This window comes from Ambystoma mexicanum, chromosome 11 (genome assembly GCF_040938575.1).
Source record: "Ambystoma mexicanum isolate Mex_15411 chromosome 11, UKY_AmexF1_1, whole genome shotgun sequence".
In the NCBI taxonomy this organism is placed as follows: Eukaryota; Metazoa; Chordata; class Amphibia; order Caudata; family Ambystomatidae; genus Ambystoma; species Ambystoma mexicanum.
This window is the reverse complement of record NC_090934.1, coordinates 1,054,604,038-1,054,629,686: the sequence shown is the minus strand read 5'-3', so window position 1 is coordinate 1,054,629,686 and position 25,649 is coordinate 1,054,604,038. Positions and strand designations below refer to the sequence as shown.

The window sequence follows — 25,649 nt, the reverse complement described above, 5'->3', positions numbered from 1 at the left end:
TTACAAAACATTTAAATGCACTCATAGTAAAAGGGGTTACAAGGGAAAAGGGAAAAGTGACCGCAGGGTTTCATCTTTCGGGCAATAGAGTCTTTCCTTTTCATTAAGTCCATGATCGAATGAGATGTTGCACATTTTTTTCTGATTTAATAAAATATGAGGCAATGTTCAATTGAAAAAAAACGATTATATTATGATACTTTTCAATCCAATGTGGGTTTCTCCATAATTTGTACGCAGGCTACTATATCCAATATAACATTGCAAATAGTTTACACCAATAATATAGAGATGAGCAGCCTAATGAAAAATGGCAAACCACTGAATATTCTATCTAACACATGTTTTGGAAATATGTTTTATTTGGTATTATCTGCTCAAGGACATTTGTGTTTGTTATGCTGTGTACCAGACATCAGACCTCCACCTCCACCCATGTAGGTTGTATGGTTCAATGAAACTTCAAATTTCAGGACTACAACCAACACTTCCTATTCCAGGAGGGCATGGTCTTGGACTTGCAAGGAACTCCATTTGAGGGAAGATGCATGTGTTTGCATTCTGCCCTCACAATTCTTTCTGAATTGAGGCCAAAGCCAATTTTGTTCTCCGAGGCTTGATTCCATTCTCAGTGTGCAACTATCTAGGTTTAAAGTTTGCACCACAAACTCCAGAGTCACATGGTTTGCAAATCTATCAATGTTGCTCACACTCTGGTTAAGTGTTTTTTGGATATGTACTAAGTATACAAAGCATGATGAGCAAAGATCATGGCTGCACGTTTGCCTGGGGAATTCTGTAGCACCAATGAGAACATACTATTTAAGGTAATTTGGGCAGTTATTCATGGTATGACTTCCGAGGCAATACTCCTAGATTTTGATAGTACAAGTATTGTGAACCAATCAGTAATTTGATCTCTGATATCTTTAGCCTGAGTTTGCAGTAACCTGTATGGTCATCTGTAGAAGGAGCAACTTGTTGGTCTGAAATCCCTCAAGTAAGATGTGGTAAGATCACTAGGGTTCACTTGTGTGAAGGACAGTTTGTTTAATAGCCCTCTCTAACCCTGAAGCCATGTCTTTAGATTTGATGATAGAGGAGAGTGCTTACCTCCAGACAGAACAAAAAGTAGTGCGTTCACATAAAGTAATCATCGCTTTCCGCAACGCTATGAAAACCATCCTCTTCACATAAGATCCTTCACACAGGCATGAATACTAAACACATGACACACTGCATAAGCTGTATCGTAATGACCAAGTGCATTAGCTGTAACAATGGAATTATGTTTTGTACTTTTCATAAAGTGCCAACGACTGCTACCATTCCTGTACCTTTGTAACTAAGCTCTTGCAAGTAACAGCGCCTCAATGCCCCTGGGCTGTTTGCGCGCTATATAAATGTAAATAAATAAATAAATAAGGAGCAGTACTCAAAAACCTCTTCACTGAGAATGATTGGTTCTCATTTTCAAAGGATTCCTGAGGACTGCAGTTTAGTGGCAGATAAAGGAAAGGGCTGGAAGGAGTACCGGGGCCGTTATGTATATTCTTCACTTCATGGAAGGAACCAGAGGTCATTATTAATGGATATTTGCACATTGTCAGCTGGCCTTGGTGCAACTGTTTGTGCACACCTGAAAGGTCTGGGCATTGTGTAAACTCTTAAAGGGGCAGATACAAATGTGGTTATTTGTTCTCTTCTTACTTCTTCTTACCCCATCAACTGACTGGGTCCTTTCTTTCGCATTATTGTAGCTCTGTGGAGGACAACTAAGGATTTCAGCAATTACAGTCATCCTGCAGCTCCCTTCTCTCTAAAAGCGGCGGAATGCCACAAGCATTGCCTCAGCCACCCCCCACTTTGGGAGTAGGGTGCGGCAGGGCCAAAAATGTATCACTGACCCCATGCCTTACCCCTGCCGCTCCCATATACTCAGAGCCAGCCTAAGTGGCTGTAGGGCCCTGGGCGGCAAAACAAAAATGTGGTGCCTCCCTCCCTCAAGTGCACCCATGGTCATGAGAGGGTGGGGCACATTTTTCAATTGGCACTGATGCTTCGCGTCAGCTACTTATTATATTAAATGTGCTCCGCTTCCGAGAACGGAGCGCATTTACTTTCAATAGGGCACCTGCCCCGCATTCTCCGACCACGCCAGCTCGGTGGGGACCTTGAAAGACTCGCCCGAGCTGGTGTGATGGGGGCTAGTGAGAGGGGGCCCTGGGCAGCCGCCCGGTCGGCCCACTCCTAAGGCCAGCCCTGCACATACTGTTAATCTGAGTGTAGGACAGGCGGCTGCAAGGCACCACAGTGGAAGAACACGAAGGACAAGTATTGTAAGACGCCTATAAGAGCAGCGGTCTTATTAGTAGCAATCAGGATCCCATTGCAGGCAACCTGAAAGACTTTCCGAAGTCAGGGATGGTCGGAAGATTGAACAGAACAGCAGAACCCACCCATGAGCCTCCCCATTTCTAAGCTGGCAGTTTCCGGAAGCTCTCAAGGGACTGTTTTGCTGAACATGTCTGGGTGTAAACCAGGCACCCATTTCTGCTGCCATTGTTATTAGGCTCCCTCTGCAATCAGAGAGCCTTTGCTTTTTTTCAGTCTGCGTCACCCGATCACAAAGTGCAACTTAGATTCTCAATTTCTTTTGAGCAAAGCAGGGCGTAAAAGCATTATTTGGTGTTTTCCCAACTTTTGGTACAGGTCCCTAAAGCGCAGAAGCATAAAGTGGCACCATTCGCTAAGGGAAGTGACCCTTACGTGTTCCTTCATAGGGCGTCTTCGCATGCACAGGGGTAATGGAAAACAGATGAGACATTTTAAATCCATCCTACTTTTAAATAAGGTTCATATAACTGAAGCACTCCCTTCTTTCTACCCTATGTCACAAATAGCCCATATGATCCCAACTCATAATTACATGGTATTGTGAAAATGGAAAGTATTTAAAATAGCACACGTGTATACCATTAGCAGCATACCCTGACTATTTCAGGCTATTGTCATCTGTAACATGTAGCATGTAACATTACCCTGGGCATATGTATGTAACATTATCCTGGGAATATGCATTTCCTCTCTGTACAATATGGTCTTCCGTTTCTAAACGTCAGTTTAAATTGGCCATTTTACGGTAATTAAAGTGAAGACACATGTTAAAAATGGTTATTAATAATTTCATCCAACTTTAAATTTCCAACCACACAGAGTGAATGGTCTTGTGCCACTAAAAAAAAAAAGCTTTCAGTAGTCCCCCAGCTCAATAGAACTTATCCACCCAGAAGCATGTGGAAGATGAAAGGGCTCTGCCAGGTTTCGAACCTGTTTTTACCTCTGTATATCCTCTGATATACCTGAAGGCAGGTGCTCATTCCACTGGCAGGTGTAGATTTTCACACTCACTGCTCAGATAATGTTGTCAAACTATGTCACTTGATCACGAATCTCCACTAGAGACATGGATGCATAGGCATAGCCTGATCAGCTCAAGCCTGAAATACTGCACGAGGACTCTGCGCGACCAGGCTATGGCAGGTAGACTCCTTTAAAGGAAAGGACCCACACAGTCTAATTCCAAGGGTGATATCAATGAAAGTAAATGCTGGGGTTTTGCATATCTAAATTGTTGCCTAGCAGAAGTGAGCTTTAGCGGTCTGTGGACCCCAGCAAGTTGCAGGGAGGTGGCTGTACTCGACTCCATTTTAGATTTTAGAGTCAGGAAGATCATTGTCCAAACTGAGGGTGACTAGATAACTCCATGCCACTGGGAGACCAATTTCCTAGTCCTCTTCCACTTTATTCATTTAAAAGACTACAACTCTCAGAATGTATTAGTTAAATGCAAGCCCAAGAATGGAAAAGAGTTGCCTCGATGACATGGCACCCTCTCTAAGACCAAGCTTTGATGTTTACAATGGGAATAATCCAGGAACAGAAACAAGCATATTATTTCCTTTTCAATACAGTGAAGAAACACATCCCCATGGAAACAGTATCATGAAGGAAAAGCAATGTTCACGTGCTCATCAATTACTACCAACCAGCAGAAATTACCAGTCAAGTCCTAAACACTGCTCCTATTGCATAGGTAATTTAGTGACATATACCTTTGGTTGTGGCCAGCAGGGCAACAGCAATGTCGGAAATTGCACCCACCTTTGTAGCAGATGGCATCATAGCGGGTTTCAGGGTGTGGATAGCCGGTCTGATTGGGATGGAGGTAAACTGTTCTCACGCCAACCAGGTTGCCACCACAAGTGGGCCGTGGTTTGACAATCGGGTATCGCACACTGCGATCCGCCAACCAGCCGGCACTGCACACATCCATTCCACCCTTCCATGCCAAGTACAGCTGCCCGGTGGTTGCCATCTGAGCGCCCAGCTTCTGGCATTCTTCTTCTGCTTCTTGGAAGGTGAACTTGTTGGGGGAAGTGGCATAAAACACTTCACCTGCAACGTAACCACAGAAAAGATGTGCATGAAAAAACTGTTGATACAGCTGTTGTGACGAGAAATTGATGCAACCCCTTTAAGAGGGATGGACTCGGAGCAGGGGGCGGGAGGCGGGACGATAGAGGAAGGGGAGAGGAGAGTAGGAGGGAAGTTAGTTGATGTAAGGAACTAAAGAGGTTAAGACGCAGGTCGCAGAATCTCCTGTGTCGTATGTTGGTAGGGCAAGCAGGGCCACAACAACTGGCGATGAAGTGACACGACACACGCTGCCTGCTGGAACAGAGCTCGCTGCTGGCATCAGAGAACAAGGATGGTGCGGACCAGGCTGGAGACTGCCATCCCACAGTGGGTAACGGGCACGTGAAGAAGTCACTGGCAGAGGTATCGTCTTTGACCTTTAACATGTGAACTCTACTAAAAGAAGAGTCAGTGTCTGCTTCTTATCTTGTGGTGGATATTTCAGTGCAGTACCCAAAGGTATGCGCATTAAAATGACATTAACTGAAATATCTGAATGAGTTAAAATATCTAAAACAAACAGTTCTCGATTCAAATCGTTCTTGGAATAGAAGGCGCCATGCTCGCTTAAGTTTCCTGAAGACAAAATATAACACAGGTGGTTTCCCAAGGGATCTTTGAGGGATCTAATGAAGTACAGCCATACTGGGAGCTAACTGACTGGCAGCTCGATTTAATGGCCCGAGTGAAGCGAAGTGAGGATGTTACACCCCGATATAGCTTGTGGAATGGGTTACTAACGCTATTAGCATCCCGGGTCACCAAAGTGGTAACCCGGGGTGTTAAAAAAAGTATTTTCATTCAAAGAACGGGACGCGCGTGGCATCACAGTTATTGAACGAAAATACTGTGTCAAGATGCCCACCATGGTTGTGGAAGGCTGGGATCCGTACAGAGCCCTTCCTCCATTTCTCTAGCAGCCCGAAAAGCAAGATGCAGGGAAGCTGCTGCGGCGATGGTGGGCTACGCCGCCACCATAATCAGGTAAGTGGGGCTGGGGAGGGGTTTAGGATTAGTAAAAGGAATAAGAAGGGGAAAGGGTGGGTGGGTGTGAAGAAGATGGCGGAGCAGTGGTGAGGGAAGAAGCCATTGTATTCCATGGAACGCGGGCTGAGATCGGGAGCATCAACCCAGAAACCAAGGAACCAGATTGGCTGTGGTAATACAATAGAATATATGGAAGGAAAAGCACATGATCAAATGATCAGAACAATGCAGAACCAGGGAAAGTGATGTCAGATAATCAGACGGACTCATCCCCTCTTCAGATCTTCCCACTCATATCGTCCCTAGAAGAGACCTTCCGGGGCTTCCAGGCTCCACCTGCTTGCTCCCCAGGACCTCCAGCAGGGAACTTCAATATCTCAGAGACCATAGATACAGCACTAACATAAATTGACTCCAGTGTTTTCATTCACAGCCTCTTTAGGTTTCGTGGAACATCAAACATACATTTTACAGATATTGGTGGGAATGTTAGAAAAGATAAAATCATGATGTTGTCACTTCTTCTTTAAACAGATTAGGAAACACACATTAAGCATCCATGCACAATCTTGTCTCGGAGACGTGAAGTGTCCTCATTCCTAAAAGCCCTTGGAATCACCTTGCATTTGCTTGGCGAAACAGTAGACATCGTAGGTTTCGTCCGTTTCCCGAATCCCATAGGTTCTTACTCCGGGGAATTCGTCTTTGTCGCCATAGCAACCTTCCCTGGGGTTATGCATTGGGTACCTGCAATAGATCCACAGCAGAAAACATGGTTCAATGCATTTTTATGGCAAGTGAAGAAAAGCTGCACCCCAACCCACCTTCAAACATTTCCCCAAGAATCGACCCTGTGCAGACTATTGCTACCAAGGGGTACAGCAAACAAATCGGTACATGATTGGGGGAACTAGCCTTGAATGATGGGAAGTCAATTGAACGGACTTTAGGTTTAATATATGTGTACACAATGTCCCTGCACACATTGGGAGACTACACTCAGACACACGTCCTCTATTGCTACCCTCCATTCACAAAGTCAGCCAGTTACACAGTGTGATATGCATCATTCGCATCATATTGTGTGAAGGGTCTGGACAACACACAAGTCCAAAAGGGATGTGTGTGTGTTGTGGAACGGCTATTCTTTCAGCGATTGGTCCTCTATGAATAAATGATGAGTACAGGCCCAGCGCTTGGCTATAGGTTTCATGGGATCAGAGTACACATTTGGGTAGTGGGGCAGGAGACTGCTGACATCAGCAACCCCGCCGGCCCTCCACCCACAGGGTGCAAGGAGAATCCAGGAAGCTGTGGTGTAGGCCTCTAAGAAAAGGAATGGAAGATTACCAAGCCCCAAGCAAGGCATGGTTATTGGCTGAATGGCATGCACCCCTCACTAACAGACCCGGCCTTCCTCCGGCATTCCTCCCTTACCTAGCCTGTGCTGGTCAGACCAGGTGCAGTGGAGGACATGCATCGCATACATACCAATCCACAGTGCTCTAGAAATGCGTCATGTGTGAAATGGGTGTGTCTGGAGGAGTGCCAGTGGCCGGGACATGTTAAGTGGGGACTCACCTATCCACAAACAGGGTGTAATCTGCTTCGCCAAAAATACAGAATGTGCAACTAGATCAAGTCACCCCTGTTATAGTGATAACTGTTTTCTCTGCATAACGCCTAAAGGCCATTTCGTATCCAACAACATGTTGATGTCTATAATCTGTGCTTAAGTTGCATGTTCTTACTGCATAAAAGCTGCCATGCACGTTAAGTGAATTGTGAAATGTTTTATATGGGTAATGCATACTTTTTTAATGGACAGTTTTTTGGAAGTAAACAATGTCTCGGGTGGATAGCTCAGGGGCTAAGTGCTCGCCTCAGAAGCAAGACGACACAGAGCAATACAGGTTCGATCCCCGGATCTACGCTTAGAAACCTCTGGGTAATAAGTGCGTTATAAATAACCAATCATATCGATGTTTACATCATTTGCAAATGGGGCAAATCTGCAGCAACAAGTTTAGATTTTTAACATTTTTGTCTGAAGACGATTCACTTTCCCAAAAGTTTGAGGCTCTTTTAAAAGATAAATGTTAATGTTTTATTACCTTTTTTTTGTTCATAGAGTATTTTTACTTTCCTGTGATTTGTGGCAAGAGAATAACTTTTTGAGACTCAAAGGGCAGGACTGGCAACTTTTTGCCGGGGGATAAAGTATCATTTTCTGTTCCATAGCACAATACAGGGGCCCAAGCACACAATGCAGTGCTCCCAACTTCAAGAACATGTGAACCCAATACCAATCTCTGCCCCTGCCACACATTGTCAAATATATTGTAGACATTATTGACATTACATCCCGTTATTTTAGCATATTTTACAGTTCTGTATTGAGTTGCTTGCTGACCCAGGCCCCAGGAAACTCTCCTGCGTATTAAACATAGTAAAACGGTTTCACCAGGATAATATTATAAGTGAAATGGGAAAGCAGGCTTTGAGCCCAGGATTTAATTTGGCAGCTTGTCAGCCAGCCACATCTCCTCCGATCCCATCCTACCTTTAGTTTAGGCTAATGGAAAAAGGTGCACATCTAAAACTTTCAGGGGTAGAGATGAGCATAGCTGAACCAGGGGGTCTGGATTCTCTCTCAGAGAACATGAGTTAACACAGGAAAAAGACCCATATCTGGCTGCTTCCTGACTCCCCAGCTCACAACACAAAACCCATACCTAGTACCGTGTCTATCCTCCTAAGCCATAAGCAGAAGTCTCTTATTTGGCAACCTGCCTCCCTACCGGTTTGTATGATATCATAGGTTATTTATAACATGCTTCATTCCCAGAGATTTCTAAGTGTAGATCTGGGGATCGAACCTGTGTTGCTCTTTGTCATCTTGCTTCCAAGGCGAGCACGTTGCCCCTGAGCTATCCTTCCGAGATATGTAGTATATAAAGGGCTACAATTATCATTATTTATGGAGTTCGCATATTCTAAACCATATGAGTGAGACTTTTCTTACCAATAGTTAAGGAAAATAAGGCACAGTGATGGAAAGTGATTTGCTCAGAGCGTATGCAGGAAGTGTGGAAGATGGGGATTTTGGCCCTGTCTTACTGTTTCCACAGATTCAATTTAGAGAGCAGAGGAGACTTCATATTCTCCTAGAACTTAGAAAACGCTTTATGGAAAGTTGTTATTCAGGGGCTGGTAAAAGTAAGGTCACCCTTCAAAGAATCTGGCTTTCCGAACCCAATGTATCTACAAGAGGGACACCTGTTAATTGTCTGTATCCTGAGGCAAAAACATCTGAAAGTAAACATAATTGTACAGACCCAGCTTATGATTACAATGAAAACTCAGTAAATTTATAATCTCAGTCTGTACAATTGTGCATACTTTCAAAGCACCAAGTCACATGATAAATCAACCTGAAAAAATAGTCTTAATTAAAACATATGTTCATAAAGCAGGTATGGTACTCCTCAGAAACAGAAGTTTGAAGATTTTTATGAACAGTTAGACTCAAAACATTTTTTCAGGATCTCCCTGAAAAAACACCAGCTCAAGATTCAGGACTTTGATGTCATTCAACATTGACACCACAGGACAACCAGGTACCAAAAGAAATTCTGACCTTTGAAAAATGTGTTCTCAACGATCTGCACAGTCTCAAAACTAAAAACACCAGAAAGTTTACCAAACACAACTTCTCTGTTGAGGAGAATTTAGCTCTCAAGGATTTGGCAGCTAATGCAACTATAGTTATTTAACACCCACACCTTGAAATGGTGAACAACTTACTAAAGGATAGTGCTAGTTATAAAAAACTGAAGAAAGATCCTACTAAAGAAATTAAAGCAGAAATTGTCCATGCAGTTAAATATACCTCGACCGGGATTGGATTACAGACAATGGTCCTCATTACGAGGTAGGAGGTAGCCATGGTGCTATTCACCATGGCTACCCCCTTACCGCATACCGGGTCCGGGTTCTTGTAATGGGTACTTAACGGGTCATTCCAACCTTGGAGGAACCGGTAAGTCCCCATTCTGAGAACCATTCCCCATTCCCATTTGAGCCCCCATAGGGCTCAATGGGTATGGGGAAGTAGCTAAAAACGGTAGCGCAATTTGCGGTACCGTTATTAGCTCTGAAGTCCCTTAGCGAGTCCCGTCCTTAACACCTGGTCAGACCAGGCGTTAAGAAGGGACCCGCTAAGGGACCTCGGAACATGGAGGTATGGGATTACTGGCACTGGCACCCTTACCGGTGCCGGTAATCCCTTACCTCCTACCTCGTAATGAGGCTCAATATATGTAAGTTTTTGACTATAAGTCAGATTCGTACCCCGACTCTATATGCATTACCCAAGACTCATAAAAACTCATCCAAACCACCTGGCACACCAATTGTATCAGGATGTGGCTCTATATTAGAACCTCTTTGTAAATTCATTGATACCTTTCCCAAGCCCATTAGCATTCAAAAAACACTTACTTGAGAGACACTATGAATAGAATGCAAGTCTTTGAAAACCTAAGTTTTGACCCTAAGAAACAAATACTAGTTACTATGGACATAGCGTCCCTTTACACAAGTATCCCCCAGGTCCAAGCCCTGGAATGCATGCAGCAATACCTAACCGAATTTGACTCACAGAAGCGGGTTCCAATTAACTTTATTGTATGTATGTATGTATGTATGTATGTATTTTATTTTGTATAGCGCCGGTAGCCCTTGGGCATCAGGGCGCTTGCACTTACAATACAGCAATAACAAGACAGACATAAAGTAACGAACACTGCGGCCTATTAGGAACCCCGAAACATTGCTTTCCCCCGCCTCTTCATCTGAAGAGGTATGTCTTCAGGTGCTTCCTGAAGGTAAGGTGGTTTACCTCTGACCTCAGCGCTTCAGGCATGCTGTTCCATAATTTGGGGGCCATCACCAAGAATGATCTGCCCAAACCAGATTTCAGCTTGAAGTTAGGGACGGACAGCAGACATTTTCCCACCGAGCATAGACTTCTCCTCGGTATATAGGGCACTAGGCTCTTTTTCAAATAAACCAGCGCAGAGCCGTAGAAACACTTGTGCACCAAGCAGAGGGCCTTGAACTTGATTCGCTCCTCTACCCTGAGCCAGTGCAGTGATAGTCTATCTGCCGTGGTGTGATCTTTCTTCTTTAAGTTCTTGACAAGCCTGACCGCATTATTCTGGATCACTTGGCAGCTAGATAAGTCCTTGGAAGAGGCCCCCAACAACAGAGCGTTCCCATAAACAAGCCGTGATAGAATAATGGCTCTGGCTATCGTGGCCATATTACCTTCGTTAAGGAACGGCTTGATAGCTTTCCTTAATCTCAGGTAATACGCCGTGTTTTTTTGCAGGTAGCTGGTCTGGGCATGGGAGTCGACCGCAGAGTTGACCATCATACCCAGTGTTTTCACTGTAGGGGCCACCAGGATGGTGGCATTTTCAATTTGAAAAGAACTGTACTCAGGCCCCAAATTTGCCAGCTGGCGGCTGGAACCAAACAGCATCAGCTCGGTTTTTGAGTCATTCAGGCACATCCAGTTTGCCTGCATCCAGTCATCTATTGTCTTGTAAATCCTGGCGATCAGTTAGCTGTCCATGGCGTGATGTCTGCACCCCAGTTCCAATATGAGTTGGGTATCGTCCGCGTAATTCGTGAACGACACACCTGCTTCCACCAATAAGCTGCACAAAGTGAGCATATATATATTAAATAGCATGGGAGATAAACTGGCACCTTGGGGAACTCCAAATAGGATGTCACAGGGATCAGAAAAACTGTTACCCCAGTGGACTCTAGCTTGGCGGTTAGATAGAAATGACAAAAGCCAGTCCAGGGCTCCTTCGGAGCATCCCACGATTTCTCTAAGTGCCTTGATGAGTAGATGGTGGTCCACTAGGTCGAAAGCGGCACTTAGATCAAGGAGCATTAACATCCCTAACTTGTTCTTATCGAGCAAACTCAGCATCTGATTCTGCAGGTCCAGCATGGCTGTCTCTGTACTGTGAGACGCCCTGAAGCCTGACTGTTGCTGGTGTAGAACTTTCTGGTTCTCTACAAAATGTTGAAGTTGCTGTGTTGCGACCTTTTCTAGAAGTTTGAGTATGAAGTTCGAGTTAGTTATCGGACAAAGGTTAGCTGGATCCTTAGGATCCAAGCCAGCTTTTTTTACAAGCGGTGTGATAGTGACTTTCTTCAGATCTCTAGGAACTGTGCCCTCTTGGAAAGATGCATTCACTATTCTCCGAAGGACAGGAGCAAAAATGTCATTATGTTGGAGGATAATACTATGAGGTAGGATGTTTTCTACACAGGTAGTAGGATTCATATTATTCAGCACCTCAAGCATATCTGCCTCCGAAATGGGGTACAATTTGAAATGCTGTTCTCTGACAGTTGCCCTCATTTGTGTGGGTGGCAAATCCTGTTTAGCGGAGGATCTAGCCTTAATAATATTTTGTCTGGCTTTTTCCGTTTTGGCTTGAAAAGCATTTAGGACTGTATTACAATCTGCCTCTGTGGGCATAAAAAGAGGAGTGAGGGACGCAGGTTTTTCAATACTCTTCAGAATATTGAAGAGTTTGCTGTCTTGCTGTCTGCATGCTCTATTTCAGAGTTGAAGAATTCAGCCTTAGCTGTCTTAATTTTGTCCCTATATTCCTTGTCTTTGCTTTTCCATTCATTTTTGCTAACCTCAGATTTATCTATGGACCATTTTCTTTCCAAGGACCGTTTTTCCTTCTTCAGAGAGTGGAGCTCTGGGGTAAACCATGTTTGGCTGTTGTTGTTTTTCCTAGCAAGCTTTGTAGTAAGGGGTGCTTCAGACTCCACCAGCTCCAGATGATGCTTGTTATATTTGTCTAGAAGAGTAACATATGTGTCGTGATCCTGAAAGGAACTCAGTATTTTGTCAATGCATGTCTTTAACTGTGGCTTATTTAGCTTTTTGAAATTTCTAGTAGCTATTTTAATATGCGGGTTATACTTATGTGCGTATGAAGGCAATTTTAAGTTAGCCGATATTAGGAAATGATCACTCCAGATACATGGTGTGGTTCTGCAGTCTTGCAGGGATATGTTATATCAACACAACCAATCTAACTGGTTACCCTGAGGGGTAGTGGGATCCTTGTTGAGTACATTCAAATCTAGGTTGTTCAGTGCTTTTTCCAGAGCGATGGCTCCTTTGTCCTTCTTATTCCCTTGCCATAGATTCAGGTCTCCCATGATGACTGTCGATACGTTAACAGATCTTAGCGTGTTTAGATATGAACAGAGTTCCAGTGAGAAGTCTGAGACCAGTGCCGGTGGTCTGTATATAGCTATTAGATTGAGGCAGTTATTAGGTGAAAACTCCAGTTTCAGGTGCAAAGCTTCATATCCACTGAATCCCAGTGTCACTTTAAAAAGTTTGAGGCTATTTTTTGCAATGATTGCCACCCCACCTCCCCTGCCCTGCAGTCTGTTGTCAAAGTAAATAGTATAGTCATCCGGTATGGCCTGCTCGCAGGCAGGCCCCACTGGGTCTTTAAGCCAAGTTTCTGTTACACAGAAGATGTCAAAATTGTTGGAGCTAATCATGTCTTTGATGTCAATCGCGTGTTTAGTTAAGGAGCGTGTATTGAGTATTATGGAATTATTGGAACTTGCACTCTGTAAGAACTACTTTGAATTCAATGGTGCATTTTTTCTCCAAACCAAAGGGACAGCAATGGGCGCAGTCTTCGCCCCTTGGTTGGCTACATTATTCATGTCCAAATTCGAGGAAGATTACGTCCTCTGTGAAGCCAATCCCTTTTTTCAAATCTATCATGAACTGGAAGCGCTATATCGACGATATTGTTTTCATATGGGAAGGACAAGAAGCTGAGCTGCACTCCTTTAAGGAGTGGCTAAACCAGATCAACAGCAACATTCAATTCACTCTGGAATATTCAAGTAACTGTATTATTTTCTTGGACTTAGAAATCAAACACGAGGAAGGCAAACTCAAATATTGTCTCCACCGAAAATAAAGTGCTAGGAATACACTCTTGCACTACACTAGTGATCATCTATGCCATTTCTGGGATAACCTTCCTTATGGGCAGTATCTGCGCATAAGAAGAAACTGCACTGATCTATCAGACTTTCACGACAAAACTGATGAATTAGACATGAGGTTGAAAGAAAGAGGCTACCCAAAAAAGCTAATTAGCCATCCACATAAGCGAGCTTGCTTAACGGACCGTGAGTCTCTGTTAAAAACCAAATCTCAGGCATCGGACAATAGCAAAATGACTTGTGTTCTTACTCATGGATCAAAGACCTTTCAGATAAAGTAAATTATTCTTAAACACTGGGGTATTGTTAAATTAAACTTACCTGATGAACCTTGCCCCCGTTTTGCTCTGAAAAGAGCATCAAATATACAAGACAAACAGGTACATTCTAGCTTTCAAAAACAGTCACCCAGTACTGGACTCTGGGACCTAAGATCTGTAAAAGGACACCACCCGTGTGGTACATGCACAGCATGCACCTTTACGAAGAAAATAAAAGAATTTCGGATTGGTGATCGCACATGGGTCCTACCAACTCTGACAAACTGCAACACAAAACAAGTTGTTCATTGCATTGAATGCCCATGTGGACTAAGGTACGTTGGACAAACGATTAGAGCTGTACACATTAGAATATCTGAACACCGGTCTCGCATTAGGTGCAAAACGATTACGCCACCACTTGTGAATCACTACATGGCATTGAAACACTCAACCAATGACATTCTTTGATGGGTCTTGGATGTGGTAAAAAACTCCACCAACATATCCAGGTGTTTACTTGAAAAAGAAGCGCACTGGATTTACTGAATGGAAGCACACATTAAAGGGCTTAATGAGGAAATAATTCCACCCCTTCAGAATTCCAATTCCCATGCCAAATCCATTTGTTTTATAAGTGACAACAGCATATTATTGATTTGTTTTCAAATCAGCATTGCATTGTCACTTCCAACATATACACTGTCTACTATGTTGTGGGCACAATTTTGTTGGCCAACGCGTAACCCTGCAGCACGCATTGAGCATTGCATTGTATATTTCACCCAGCCAAGCAAGGAAGATGCAGCATTTCCCATCCACACAGTAAACCTACTCTATCATTTTGATCTACAGATTACTAACCTACTTATGGGACTGGCCTGCTGACTACACGGTCTCCCATTAAGTAGTTTACTTCTCGTATTTCATTAATGTCATCAACGGGAAGCTTTTTGAAACTGGAGTCAGCATATCACCATGTTACTAATTGCAGGCTTAAACGTGTACCTCTGGCTTGTACTTCTGGAAATGACCGGCATTCTCGAGTCTACACATGCTGGCTATAACTATACATTTCTGAAAGCATTTTTTCTGCTTTTCTGCTTTTTAGAAAACATTCTTTCTAAAAAACATGGCGGCAACATTATGGTCCAAGTTACTTACACATTGCCATGACTACAGAGGCCATGTGTCAACAGGAAGGTACGTGCCTGGACAATCGGGATAAGCTTACGCCGCAGCAGGAAGTAGTTATCCAAGGCGGTCCCTTTCGCTAACAACGTCGAGCCGAATCACGGCTTCACTTCATTGATCCATCGCCAACTGGTTGGAAATCACGGATAAGAATGTATGCATAGCGTACTGAATACGAATGCATTAATTCAACACTTTTTAGTATCTACCAATGAATGCATGCCGGATCACTCGGCTATGCTTTATTTATGTTCCATGGCATTTCACAATACAACTGATGCCTAGATCTTTCTCTTTCATTTTTTGCTCACCACCTCTGTTGAGATAATAGATGCTGAATTTTCAGCACACATATCATGAACAATTTACCATGCACACTAGTTTGTGTCAGCCACTGGTTCTCTAACAACGTAACAGTTTTTGACAAAAAATAGTTTACTATCTTTTACGATTCACACCTTGGAAATACACATCTCCAGCCAGAATAAATTTGTGACTCTACCCGGGAATGGTCATAAAATTGCATATACTGAAGTATCCGTGGTGGATTGCTTCCTTTAAAGACATAGGGCCTCATTACGACCCAGGCGGTAAGTTACCGCCTGGGCCGTGACTTTACCACCATGGCGTAAACTACGTTTACGCCATGGTGGTTGGCGGACTTACCGCCCCATTCCGAGGTTGGCGGGGCGGTAAGTCCCCAATCCCCATTTACCCTTCCCCATTCCCATTTTTGCCCCATAGGGCATAATGGGAGTGGGGAAGGCGTTAATTACGCCACCGTAAATTACGGTGGCGTAATTAACTCCATGGTCCCTTAGCGCCATGGATTTTAACACCTGCTAAAAGCAGGTGTTAAAACCTCCATGGCGCTAAGCAAAATAAAGCAAAAATACAATTATTACTCAATGATAAAAGGGACTGTGCAGTCAAGGTTGTATAAAATATCTACTTGATTATTACAACAGACAGTTCTAGCACAATACAAAATACAACTCACCCAGAGGACAGACAGTTTCACGAAGGAAAGGGAAGCAATCTGGATACTGACAGGGGGTACTCGGTAAAGCAATCAGTCTTAACTGTTCAAGGTTATTTAGCTTCAGCACCAAGGGAGCAAGGGGTTATATATGTCATTAGGGGCCTTCGGAGAAGGAACAGGGGGACAGAACCACAATGTACCTGGTGCTTGAGATGTTGTTGATGCTCGACAGCGTCAAGTTGGTTCCATGATGCTTTGCAGCTCCTGCGACAGAGTTTAAGACGGGAGACAGCTGCGGGTATCAGGCAGCAGGCAGTTTGGCAAGCAAGGCTGGATGGGTGGTTGCAGGCTGGCCTACACAGCGGCTCAAAGTCAATAATCGTCATCTCAGTGCTGGTTACAGGATCAGGAATGCTCAGATGGCTTTAGTGATTGCAGCGAGACAACAGTCAGTGGTGCAGCCAGCTGCGGTCTGAGGGTTCGACTGCCTCAAAAATGTCCTTAAAAGATGGATGCTGGTTGATGCTTGTGTGACACTCCTCCTAGCTTCTTCGTGGGGCTCATGACGTCCTTTCAAGTTGGACAGCCCAAAGCTGAGGAGAGTGTTTGCAGGCAACGGGCTTGTCCTTTGTTCAGAGACTCTCTTGCACTTCCCTCCTAGGCAGCTTGCTGGCAGAGCCTAGTAGGGCATGCTGTGTGCTGGGTGGGTACTGGTTCTGGAGCTGCTGGACAGGTCCTCTGAATCTGATATCTCTCTCTGGTCCCTGGGTGATGTTTGGAAATCCTGTCCTTCCATCACTGGCGGAAGATGTAAGGTATACCTTTAGCCAGGGTCCAAATGAGTTTTTATTCTTACTGCTTTTGAAGTCGTCGGATTATCTGGTCAGTGAGGCACTCAGCCCTCTTTTAAAGCCAATAGGTCCTGAATGATTGCTGCAGGCTAAGCATACCTTAAGGGACCAATCCAGGGTCCCACCAAGCATCTTCTGTAATGAGTGAGGCCAAGACCAGAGTGCTTTGCAACAGGAAAATTAGGGGGTGACACCATCTACTCCTAAATCCCGGCCATCTTCCTGTCTTTTGTAGATCAAAGTGTCTCTCTGATTAACTGAGCCCTCTGTGGCTCTTCATCAAAGTGCAGGCCTCCCTTGAAGTTTGTGACGAGAGCAGACTTTCTGTCTCCCTTAAATCACATACTTCTCCATCTGAAAGGGGTCCGCTCTGCAGGGGTTGCCTACGGTACTAGTGGACCCAGACATGCCATTCACTGTCCTTCATACAGAGGGGTGGGAACTAGCTTCATGTTGTCACATTGAATACCAAAGAGGTGTTATATCTGCCTTCCTGTTGTCTGTCCTGCATCCAAGTCCCTTGTCTTAATTATTTCGCATTAGTATGCACTGCCACCAACCGAGCCAGATAGTAGGGAGGCAGATCCATGGAGCCTTTGATATTTTAATTAGGCTCCCCATGGTTGGAGGAAGGTGTGCCTTACCCCTTCTTGAAATGCTTTGATGTAACCGTGGCTGTCACATTCCAGTGGAACATGACAGGGGAGGATGGCACCTGTAGGTTGTGTCCTCCTGGAGTGCATGTGACTATGCATTCTATGGAGTGAGAAGGGAAAATATGTGCTGAATGGCCTCACACATTTTCAGAGGTGGATTTCCCATCATTCAGTTTCATTAAAAAAAAAACATCCAGGCAAATTCTTCACACACCCAATTCAGGTTTTGATCAAATGGCAACAATTGTATTCCAATGGAATACCAGTGGCGGTACTTTAGGAAGACTTTCTGCAGAAAATCCAGCCATTCTTACCTCCACCTAAAAGGTGGAGGTAAAAAATCCAAATTGGCCCCAATTTTTTAACGTTTGTTTTTTGCTTTTCAAAACGAAAGCACAGGTGCTTCCCTTCAATACAGTGCCTTTTTTTTTTTTTTACAAAGGGCCATGTTGAGGAGATCAAAATGTGAGCATATATGATCCTCCCCTATAAGTATATTACCACTGGCTGAGGTGGTATTTCTGAAATACCTCTGGAGGTATTCCAGAAATACTACTTCCTCCAGTGGTTAACTGTGAATAGGGCAGATTTTTCAAAGTACCACTGGTGGAGCTGGTAACTTTCTCCAGCGATTATTTAAAAGAAATCCACCAAACTTTAAAAGCCCCCTTTGTAATTTACTAGTGATTAATACCTGAATGTTACATCTTCCTATGAGTGTTTTTCAACTGTGCTCAAAGCAAGTACCACAAACAATCCAACAGCTATTTCCATGCCCACCACATACTAACATCCATGGGAACTATTAAACTCTTTTTGCAATGAACTCAATAGTGATCATGAAATTTGTATTTTGTATTTTATTTATATTTATATAGCAACTAACGCTTAAGCGCTGTACAGTAATCAGAATCACAGTACAATATTAGAGGTAAATGAAAAATAAGACACAAAGGCAACGTTAAGCAGAAAGAATGTGATCCTTAAACCAGGATTTAAAAAGAGGCTGAGAGGAGAGAGATCACAAAGACAAAGGAAGAGAATTACAATGTTTTGGTGGTAATAGTGAAAATGAACAAACACGAGAGGGAGCACATGGAGGACAGGGGACAGCGAGGAGAAAAATAATTTCAGAACAAATAGAACTAGACGGAGTGTGTAATGAGATAAGAGACGAGAGATACATCCATGCAAGACCATGAAGACATTTAAACAGTAAGCACAAGACATTGAAGAGCAGATGGGACTCATAGGAGAGCCAACGAAGAGACAGCAAAGATGCTGAGATGGAGTTATGGAGAGAGAGAGAGAGTGTGGAAGCATGATAAAGTGGAGGGGGCAAGTTGATATGCAAGAAGAGCAAGAAGACTAGAACAATAGAACAGATGTGATAACACAAGAGAAGAAATTAGGAGTTTGTAGCATCAAATGTAAGAAAGCGTAGGCCTTGTGGATGTTACAGAGCTGGAATCGGAAAGACAGAGAGATAGAAACAATATGGCAGGCAAAAGTGAGAGAAGTATGACACATTTCAACAAGATTCCAGGCAGTAGAAGAGATAGGGAGAATAGATGGAGGGAAAGAAATAGACCAGGAGGAAAGATGAAGTGGAACAGTGGAAGCATGAAAAAAGACAACCTCAAAGACTCAGAGAAAGAAGAGAAGGATAGCAGGATTTGCGTATCTGTGTAGGGAGTGATACACAAGACCAAACTAAGTCATAATGGTAGCAAGAGGGATAGTGTACAAAGAAAACAGTAAAGGGCCAAGGACAGAAACTTCAGGCACACCGTGGGGAAGAGACAAGACAGGGGTGGAGTGTCCAGAACAGGAAACAGAATAACTAGATTTAGAAAGATAGGAGTCGAACTAGTCAAAAACAGGACCTTGAAAGCCAAGCTGGCTGAGAGACGAAAGAAGAACCGAGTGATTGACCGTATTCAACAGAATATAGGGGAAGAATTCTTACAGAATGAAACCAAGGATCAGCAGTAATAATATAGGAACCCTTACTTCCTTGGCAAGTAGAGGTCATGATAAGCTGCTGAGGACTGTAACAGAGCAATTGTGCATGGGCACAGTGGTGCCAACACACCATTTACGGCACCATAACCTGTAATTTGAATGCTTGCATTGCTGCGGTGTGACCGTACGCCTGCAGCTTAGGATCTTCTCAATCCCTGTGGATGCTAATGTGACGAGGCCACCCAAGCACATCTGCAACATTTCTGCAATCATGACGAGTGCCTCCACCCATCTACAAAGAGCTTTGTAGCACTCGGCTCCTTTGAAGCAGGCTGGATTCTGAAAGATTTTGTCTTTTTCATTTATTTTTCAAAATGTTTGATCTCTGGCCCTTTGATCAACAGCCCAGCCAGCCTGGGGGGCAATTGGACCCCTGCCCACATTCCCAGTCATCCTCTGGCTGGATATGTGATTGTTTGTGAGTCATAATGCATTCACAAAGTACTGTGGATGGCAGCTGCAAACTTCCAGCTGCAAATGTGTTCTTTGTGAATGAGTCGCATGATCATTGGGACATGGACATCCATTTTCCTCCAAGGGGCACTGTTTCTTCATCTGCTATGTGGATCCAGTGGGATTATGGGGTACACCAGTCGATGGGGTACCAAACTGGTTCTGGAACTGCATAGCCGATTCCTGTTTTCAATGTACATCTCTTATGCTAATGATTTGCTAATACCCGATCTCCCGAATTCACAAAGCACATGGGTAACTGGTTTGCTCTTCATGAATTAAATTGAATTGATATTTGATTTATACCGCGCTCGTACACAAGTAGGATCTTGAGTGCGACAAGGCAAGGGAGGGGGACAGAGAGAACAAAAACTACGATCTTACTAGGCCCAGTGACATTGAGAACGTGCACGTGCATGGGGCGGGGGAGGGGAAAAGTGCTAGGGAGTGGGAAGAAGTGGAAAGTGCGGAACAAGGGAGAAAAGGATAAATAATAATGAATAAATAAATAATTAGGGCAACAAACCTTCCCATGGACTGACTTACAGAGCATTTCATCTGTCTGTATGTTGTGATGTGTTCGTTCTTCCCAGGGTGGGTGCATCTTACGCACTACATGCATGTAACCAATTTATCGAAATAAGCTTTATTGTGAATTTCAACATCAGCTTTTAAGATCGCCAGTCCATAAAAAGCAATTTAGAAAAAGGAGTTATGATTCAGGGTTTCTGGGCCACGGCATCCATATATCTTATGGGCTGACAAAACACTAGTGGGTTCCGGGCCTCATAGATTGCAGGCGTTCTTCCTTGGCTGTAATCAGCATCATTTTGTCCCGGGTCTCTAAGTTCATCCTCCCTCTTTCACTACTTGCATGCTGCCATCTTTTGTAGATGTTGCTTATAATATCAGCAATGGCATCAGAGGCGTTGCTGGGGGGGGGCTGTGGTGGATATAGCCCTGGGTCTTTTGGTTGTAGCCCCGGATAGAAACTCAGGTGCTACAACTAAAATGCTAGCTAGCCCCGAGTCCCACCAGTCCCGACAATAATTTAGCCCCTGATCTTTTCCAGACCTAGCAACGCCCCTGCGCGGCATAATGTATTATTGATGATGGACCTTTGAGCTGGGATGCCAGGGCAGCCTGCCTAAAGTCATCCTTCTTCAGAATTGGTTGTTGCCATGACTTACTTGTCCCCATGTAAGGCTGGTATAACAGGTGGTCGTGGTGGAGGTCGCAGATGCATTGCTAGCCTTTTTGATCCCGTCCACACCTCCTAGAGCACCTGCTCCTGGTCCATAGTTTGTTCAGGCAGATGTTTGTAAGCAGGTTTCTCAACCCTGGAGACAGCATGCCTTTCCGTTTTTTTCCTTGCTCCTACACAATTAGAGGATTTTGCAGGTACAGGCGTTGATCCCTATTTTCAGTGTTATCTTTTTCTGACCTTTCTGTTCTCTGCTCCGATGTTTTTTGTTGCACCAAGAGGAAATTAGATGGATCTGGTCCAACGATTTTAATACACGCTCATATAGACACAGCCAACAGGTCTTCCGGATCGATTTTTTGCTTGTGAGGTCCTTCATGGCCATTCCAAGAAGAGGCTCCTTAGCCTCTGCAAGCTTTTTTTAGGCAGTTAAGGGCTGGCACTATGATATTTTGTTCAGTTGTGTGGTATGCCTTAGGTCCCACGTTTTGTAACCATGTAATGTTCCAGCAGTTACTTTGGCATCATAGATTTTTTTGGGGGAGGGGACGGTCTGATGACCTTTTTGCCATGTAGCCAGGCAAAGTGACTGATACCCATAGCGCCATTTTAATTTTTCTGTTTTGTCTTTTCCCCACTTTTAAGACAGATATGCCCACATATTCATATATCAGCCTAGCCTTAACCACTTCCCAAAGTATGTGCCGATCCATGATTCTTTTGCTGGTCATCCAAAGACTACTATAGCAGCAGGGGTCAAGGGACGGAATCACTGATTGGACCCGGTAGCGTAACAATGCCTTTTATTTATTTATTTATTTATTCATTTTATGGGGTATTTATAATGCGCCTATACAGCAAATGGTGTTTCAAGGCACAACAAGACAAAGGGGAGGAGGGGACAGGGATGAAGAAAAACAAAAACGGTCCTACTAGGCCTTATGGCGTTCAGGTTGTGCAAGGTCAGTAACAAGAAGTGCAGGGGAGTGGGAGAGGTGGGGGAGGTGCCAGTCACAGCAGAACACACTAATGGTAAGGAGGGAATGGAAGTGCAAGTGGAGTGGGGAGCGGGCAATTGCTGGGGGGACGAGGAGGGGGGAAGAGGGCCACAAGGTCAGGCGAGTGCTAAGGAGAGGCCATGTGGACAAGTCTCAGGGGAATACAGGGAGGGCAGGGAGGGCAGGGAGTGAAGGTCTACATGCTAAGTGCGAGGACAGGCAGGATGGGCTCAGTAGGGGTGCAGCCCCCACCAGGTTAGTACAGGGGGAGGGTGCCCAGTAGGGCAAGTAGTGCAGATTTGGGGCAGGATGTCACGGTAGATCGAGGTGCTAGGGTAGACTGGGCGAGGAGGGCAAGGTGTCCTGTATGAATCAAAAGGAAACCAGGCAGCCAGCCAAATGCGGCAGAGGGGGCATTAGCATGGAAGGGGGAGAGGGAAGAAAGAAGAGAATAGGATGGTCTTGAGAAGCTTCCAGAATTTAAGGAGATCCGGCTCAAGTTTGAGAGGGGCATGGAGGCCATTCCAGAGGGAGGCTCCTGCGGAAGAGAGAGATCTACCCCCACTCTCTGCTTGTAAAATCATCTGATCTGCCGAGAGTTGGAGCTAGAAGACCGAAGGGCTCTAGCAGAGAGGTATTTTGGGAGAGAGAGTTGGATGTAGCGGGATCCAAGGCCCCAGAAAGTCTTGTGGATGAGGCAGAGGGTCTTGAACTTGATCCTCGCAACAACCGGGAGCCAGTGGAAAGGTTTTAGGGCTGGAGAGAAGTGGTGCCTGGGCTGTAGATCTAGGATAAGCCTCACAGTTCTATTCTGGATTAGTTGAAGCGGGTGAAAGGAGGATTTAGGCAGATTGAGGACTAGGCTGTTGCAGTAGTCCAGCCTATTTAGGACTAGAGCTCTGGAGACATTGAGTTTCTGTGAGAAGGTGAGGAAAGTGTGAATGCCTCTGAGAAGGTGCAGCTGAAAGTGGGACTTATTAGCAAGGTCTGCAATTTGAGGAGAAAAGGAGAGAGAGGAGTCAAAGATTACACTAAGGTGTTTTGCCTTAGAAGAGGATGAGGGGAAAGGACCATGGAGGGAATCTAGAGAGTCGGAGGGAAAGTTGAGCTGGGGTCCAAATGCGAAGGATCTCAGTCTTACTGGCATTAAGGCAGAGCTTGTTAGCAGCACACCATGCCTGTACAGCAGTGAGCCAGTCAGGAATGAGAGAGGAAGAAGAGGAGGCAGTGGAGGGAAGCTTGAAGGAGAGCTGCATGTTGTCTGAATAACACTGGAAGTTAGAAGAGAAGGCATAGATCAAATGGGCTAGAGGGGCAAGGTAGATGTTGAAGAGCCACAGTGAGAGGATAGAGCCCTGAGGGATGCTGCAGGTAGAGAGTGTGATAGGGGTGAGAAAGAAGCCCAGTTGAAGCTGGGATGGTCAGTCTGGGAGGAAGGAGGTCAACCAGTCCAGTGCCAGGTCCGTGCTGTCGAGGGTATCACAGAGCCGATTTATAAGGGTGGCATGATTGACCATATGAAAAACAGAGGAAAGGTGAAGAAGGATGAGAACGGAAGGAGAGTTGGGATCAGGATTTGAGAGCAAATCATCACAAGTGTTCAGGAGTGCAGTTTCCATGCCTCTGGATGCTCTGATGCCAGACTGGTGGTCGCAGAGACAACCAACAGATTCAGCGTGATGGATCAGCTCGGAGATGACCAGCTTCTCCAAGAGTTTACCCAGGAAAGGGGTAATGGAGATAGGTCAGTAGTTAGCTGGGCAGGAGAAGTCATCAGAAGGCTTTTTGAGTAGAGGGTGCACAAGGGAGTGATTGAGGGGTAGTAGGAATGAGCCAGTGGCAAAGGAGTGATTGCAGAAATCAGCCAAGGCTGGAGAAAATGTTGTCTTTGATAGTCCTGGAGGATCAAGGAAGTACCTGTTTGCACGACACTTTCATAGAGGGTAATTGTCTAGAGACCTCATCCAGTGGTATGGGTGAGAAGGAGGAGAGTTGGAGGGAATGGGGGGTACCAAGGGAGGCCTGAGAGTGAGTGATGGAGAAGGGAGTGGTGTAGGGGAGAGTGAGGTCAGGATATCCTGAGTTTTGGTAATGAAGTGAGAGGCCAGTTCAGTGCAGAGGGTCAGGGAAGGCAGAAGAGAAATTGAGACTGTAGTAGGATTGGAGAGTTCCTTGCAGATTTTGAAAAGTTCAGCCACATTGGTAGTGGCCCCCAGAGATGCAGGCTTGGATATAGGCCCTCTTCTTCAGACAGATGGAAAGTCTGTATTGCCTTTGGAGCAGGCGGCAGGCCAGTTTGTCAGAGGATGTGCTCAAAGGCCTTCCACTTGTGCTCAGCAGCTCTGCACTTGCGTTTCAAAGAGGCCAGGTCCGAGTTATACCAGGGGTTGCACTTGGAGGCAGGCTTCATGTGGCTTCTCATGACATGGGCAAGGAAGTCCAGAGTGTTGGAGATTACAGGTGAAGGTTAGCAAGGGATGTGTCAGTGTGAGAGTCAGTGGCCAGAGTGGGAGGGGGAATGAAAGTGGCAGCGAAAGTATCAACTGTTGGGAAGGACACATCTTTGTAAACTCAAAGAAGGTTAGCTTTCTAGATTGTATTATTATTATTATTATCATTATCAGGGTATTTATTGAGCATGGACGTAGCTTTGGGATGTAACGGTGCAGTTTACAATCATAGGAGGAAGAACATGGTGAGGGAAGCAAAGAAACAAGGGAGCGGAGTGATAACAAAGGAGGGAGAGGACGAGCAGTTTGGTAGCAAGTGCTCTACAAGCAATCAGTAGAGGATACGGTGGGTAGCAGATCACCCTGTTTCGGGTAGGGTGGGAGTGGGTTGATGTCATGCAGTTAACCCTATGTGATTCTCATTCTTGTTATTAGATTTCCCTTCATCTTCTCTAGAATGAATGTACTGTCTACATCCGGGTACCTTGGAATAAATACAGCAGCTGTTATGGTGGGAAATTTGTTTCTCATTACGCTTGTTTGCTCAAACTCCACCAGGTATAACAAGGACTTGAGTGGATTGGCAATGCACCTGTTTGTGTGCTATATTTATACCTTGAACCTCCTACGGTCTCCTCGTTTTGGCTTGACTGATTTTCCGCAGGTCCTCCTGGACATTTTTCTTTTGAGTGTTGACCACCAAAGTTTGACACTGATAACTCGCCTTATTGCTTGTTGTAGGTATTGAAAGCAGTCATACATTATCGTTCAGATGCCTACAGCATATTTCCCTGTTTTCCAGCCTATGAGAAAACTATGGTATGTGGTAGAGTAGAATTGTGGGAATCCAGCCTGCCGTGTAGGTTATAGATACTTATATCATCAGCCTACGGTCCTACCTGGGGGACCAGACACTTAGCACATGTATTTATCATCCACTTCAACTAGCCTGATTGGGCTAAATGCATTAGGATTATCATATGCAGTATAATCTCACATTCCGCGCTCACAAATCGGAATGAGTT

The 25,649-nt window shown here is 44.7% G+C and overlaps 1 protein-coding gene across 1 annotated transcript in view; it reads right to left on the bottom strand.

Moving 5' to 3' along the window:
• ACAN (aggrecan) overlaps positions 1-25,649 on the bottom strand; it is a 234,340-nt gene that overhangs the window by 92,290 nt on the left and 116,401 nt on the right. The window contains exons 5-6 of the mRNA XM_069624296.1: positions 6,086-6,213; positions 4,165-4,458 (exon numbers count right to left, since the gene is read on the bottom strand). Of these exons, the coding sequence (XP_069480397.1) occupies positions 4,165-4,458; positions 6,086-6,213 (422 nt within the window). The remainder of the gene's footprint in view (positions 1-4,164; positions 4,459-6,085; positions 6,214-25,649) is intronic.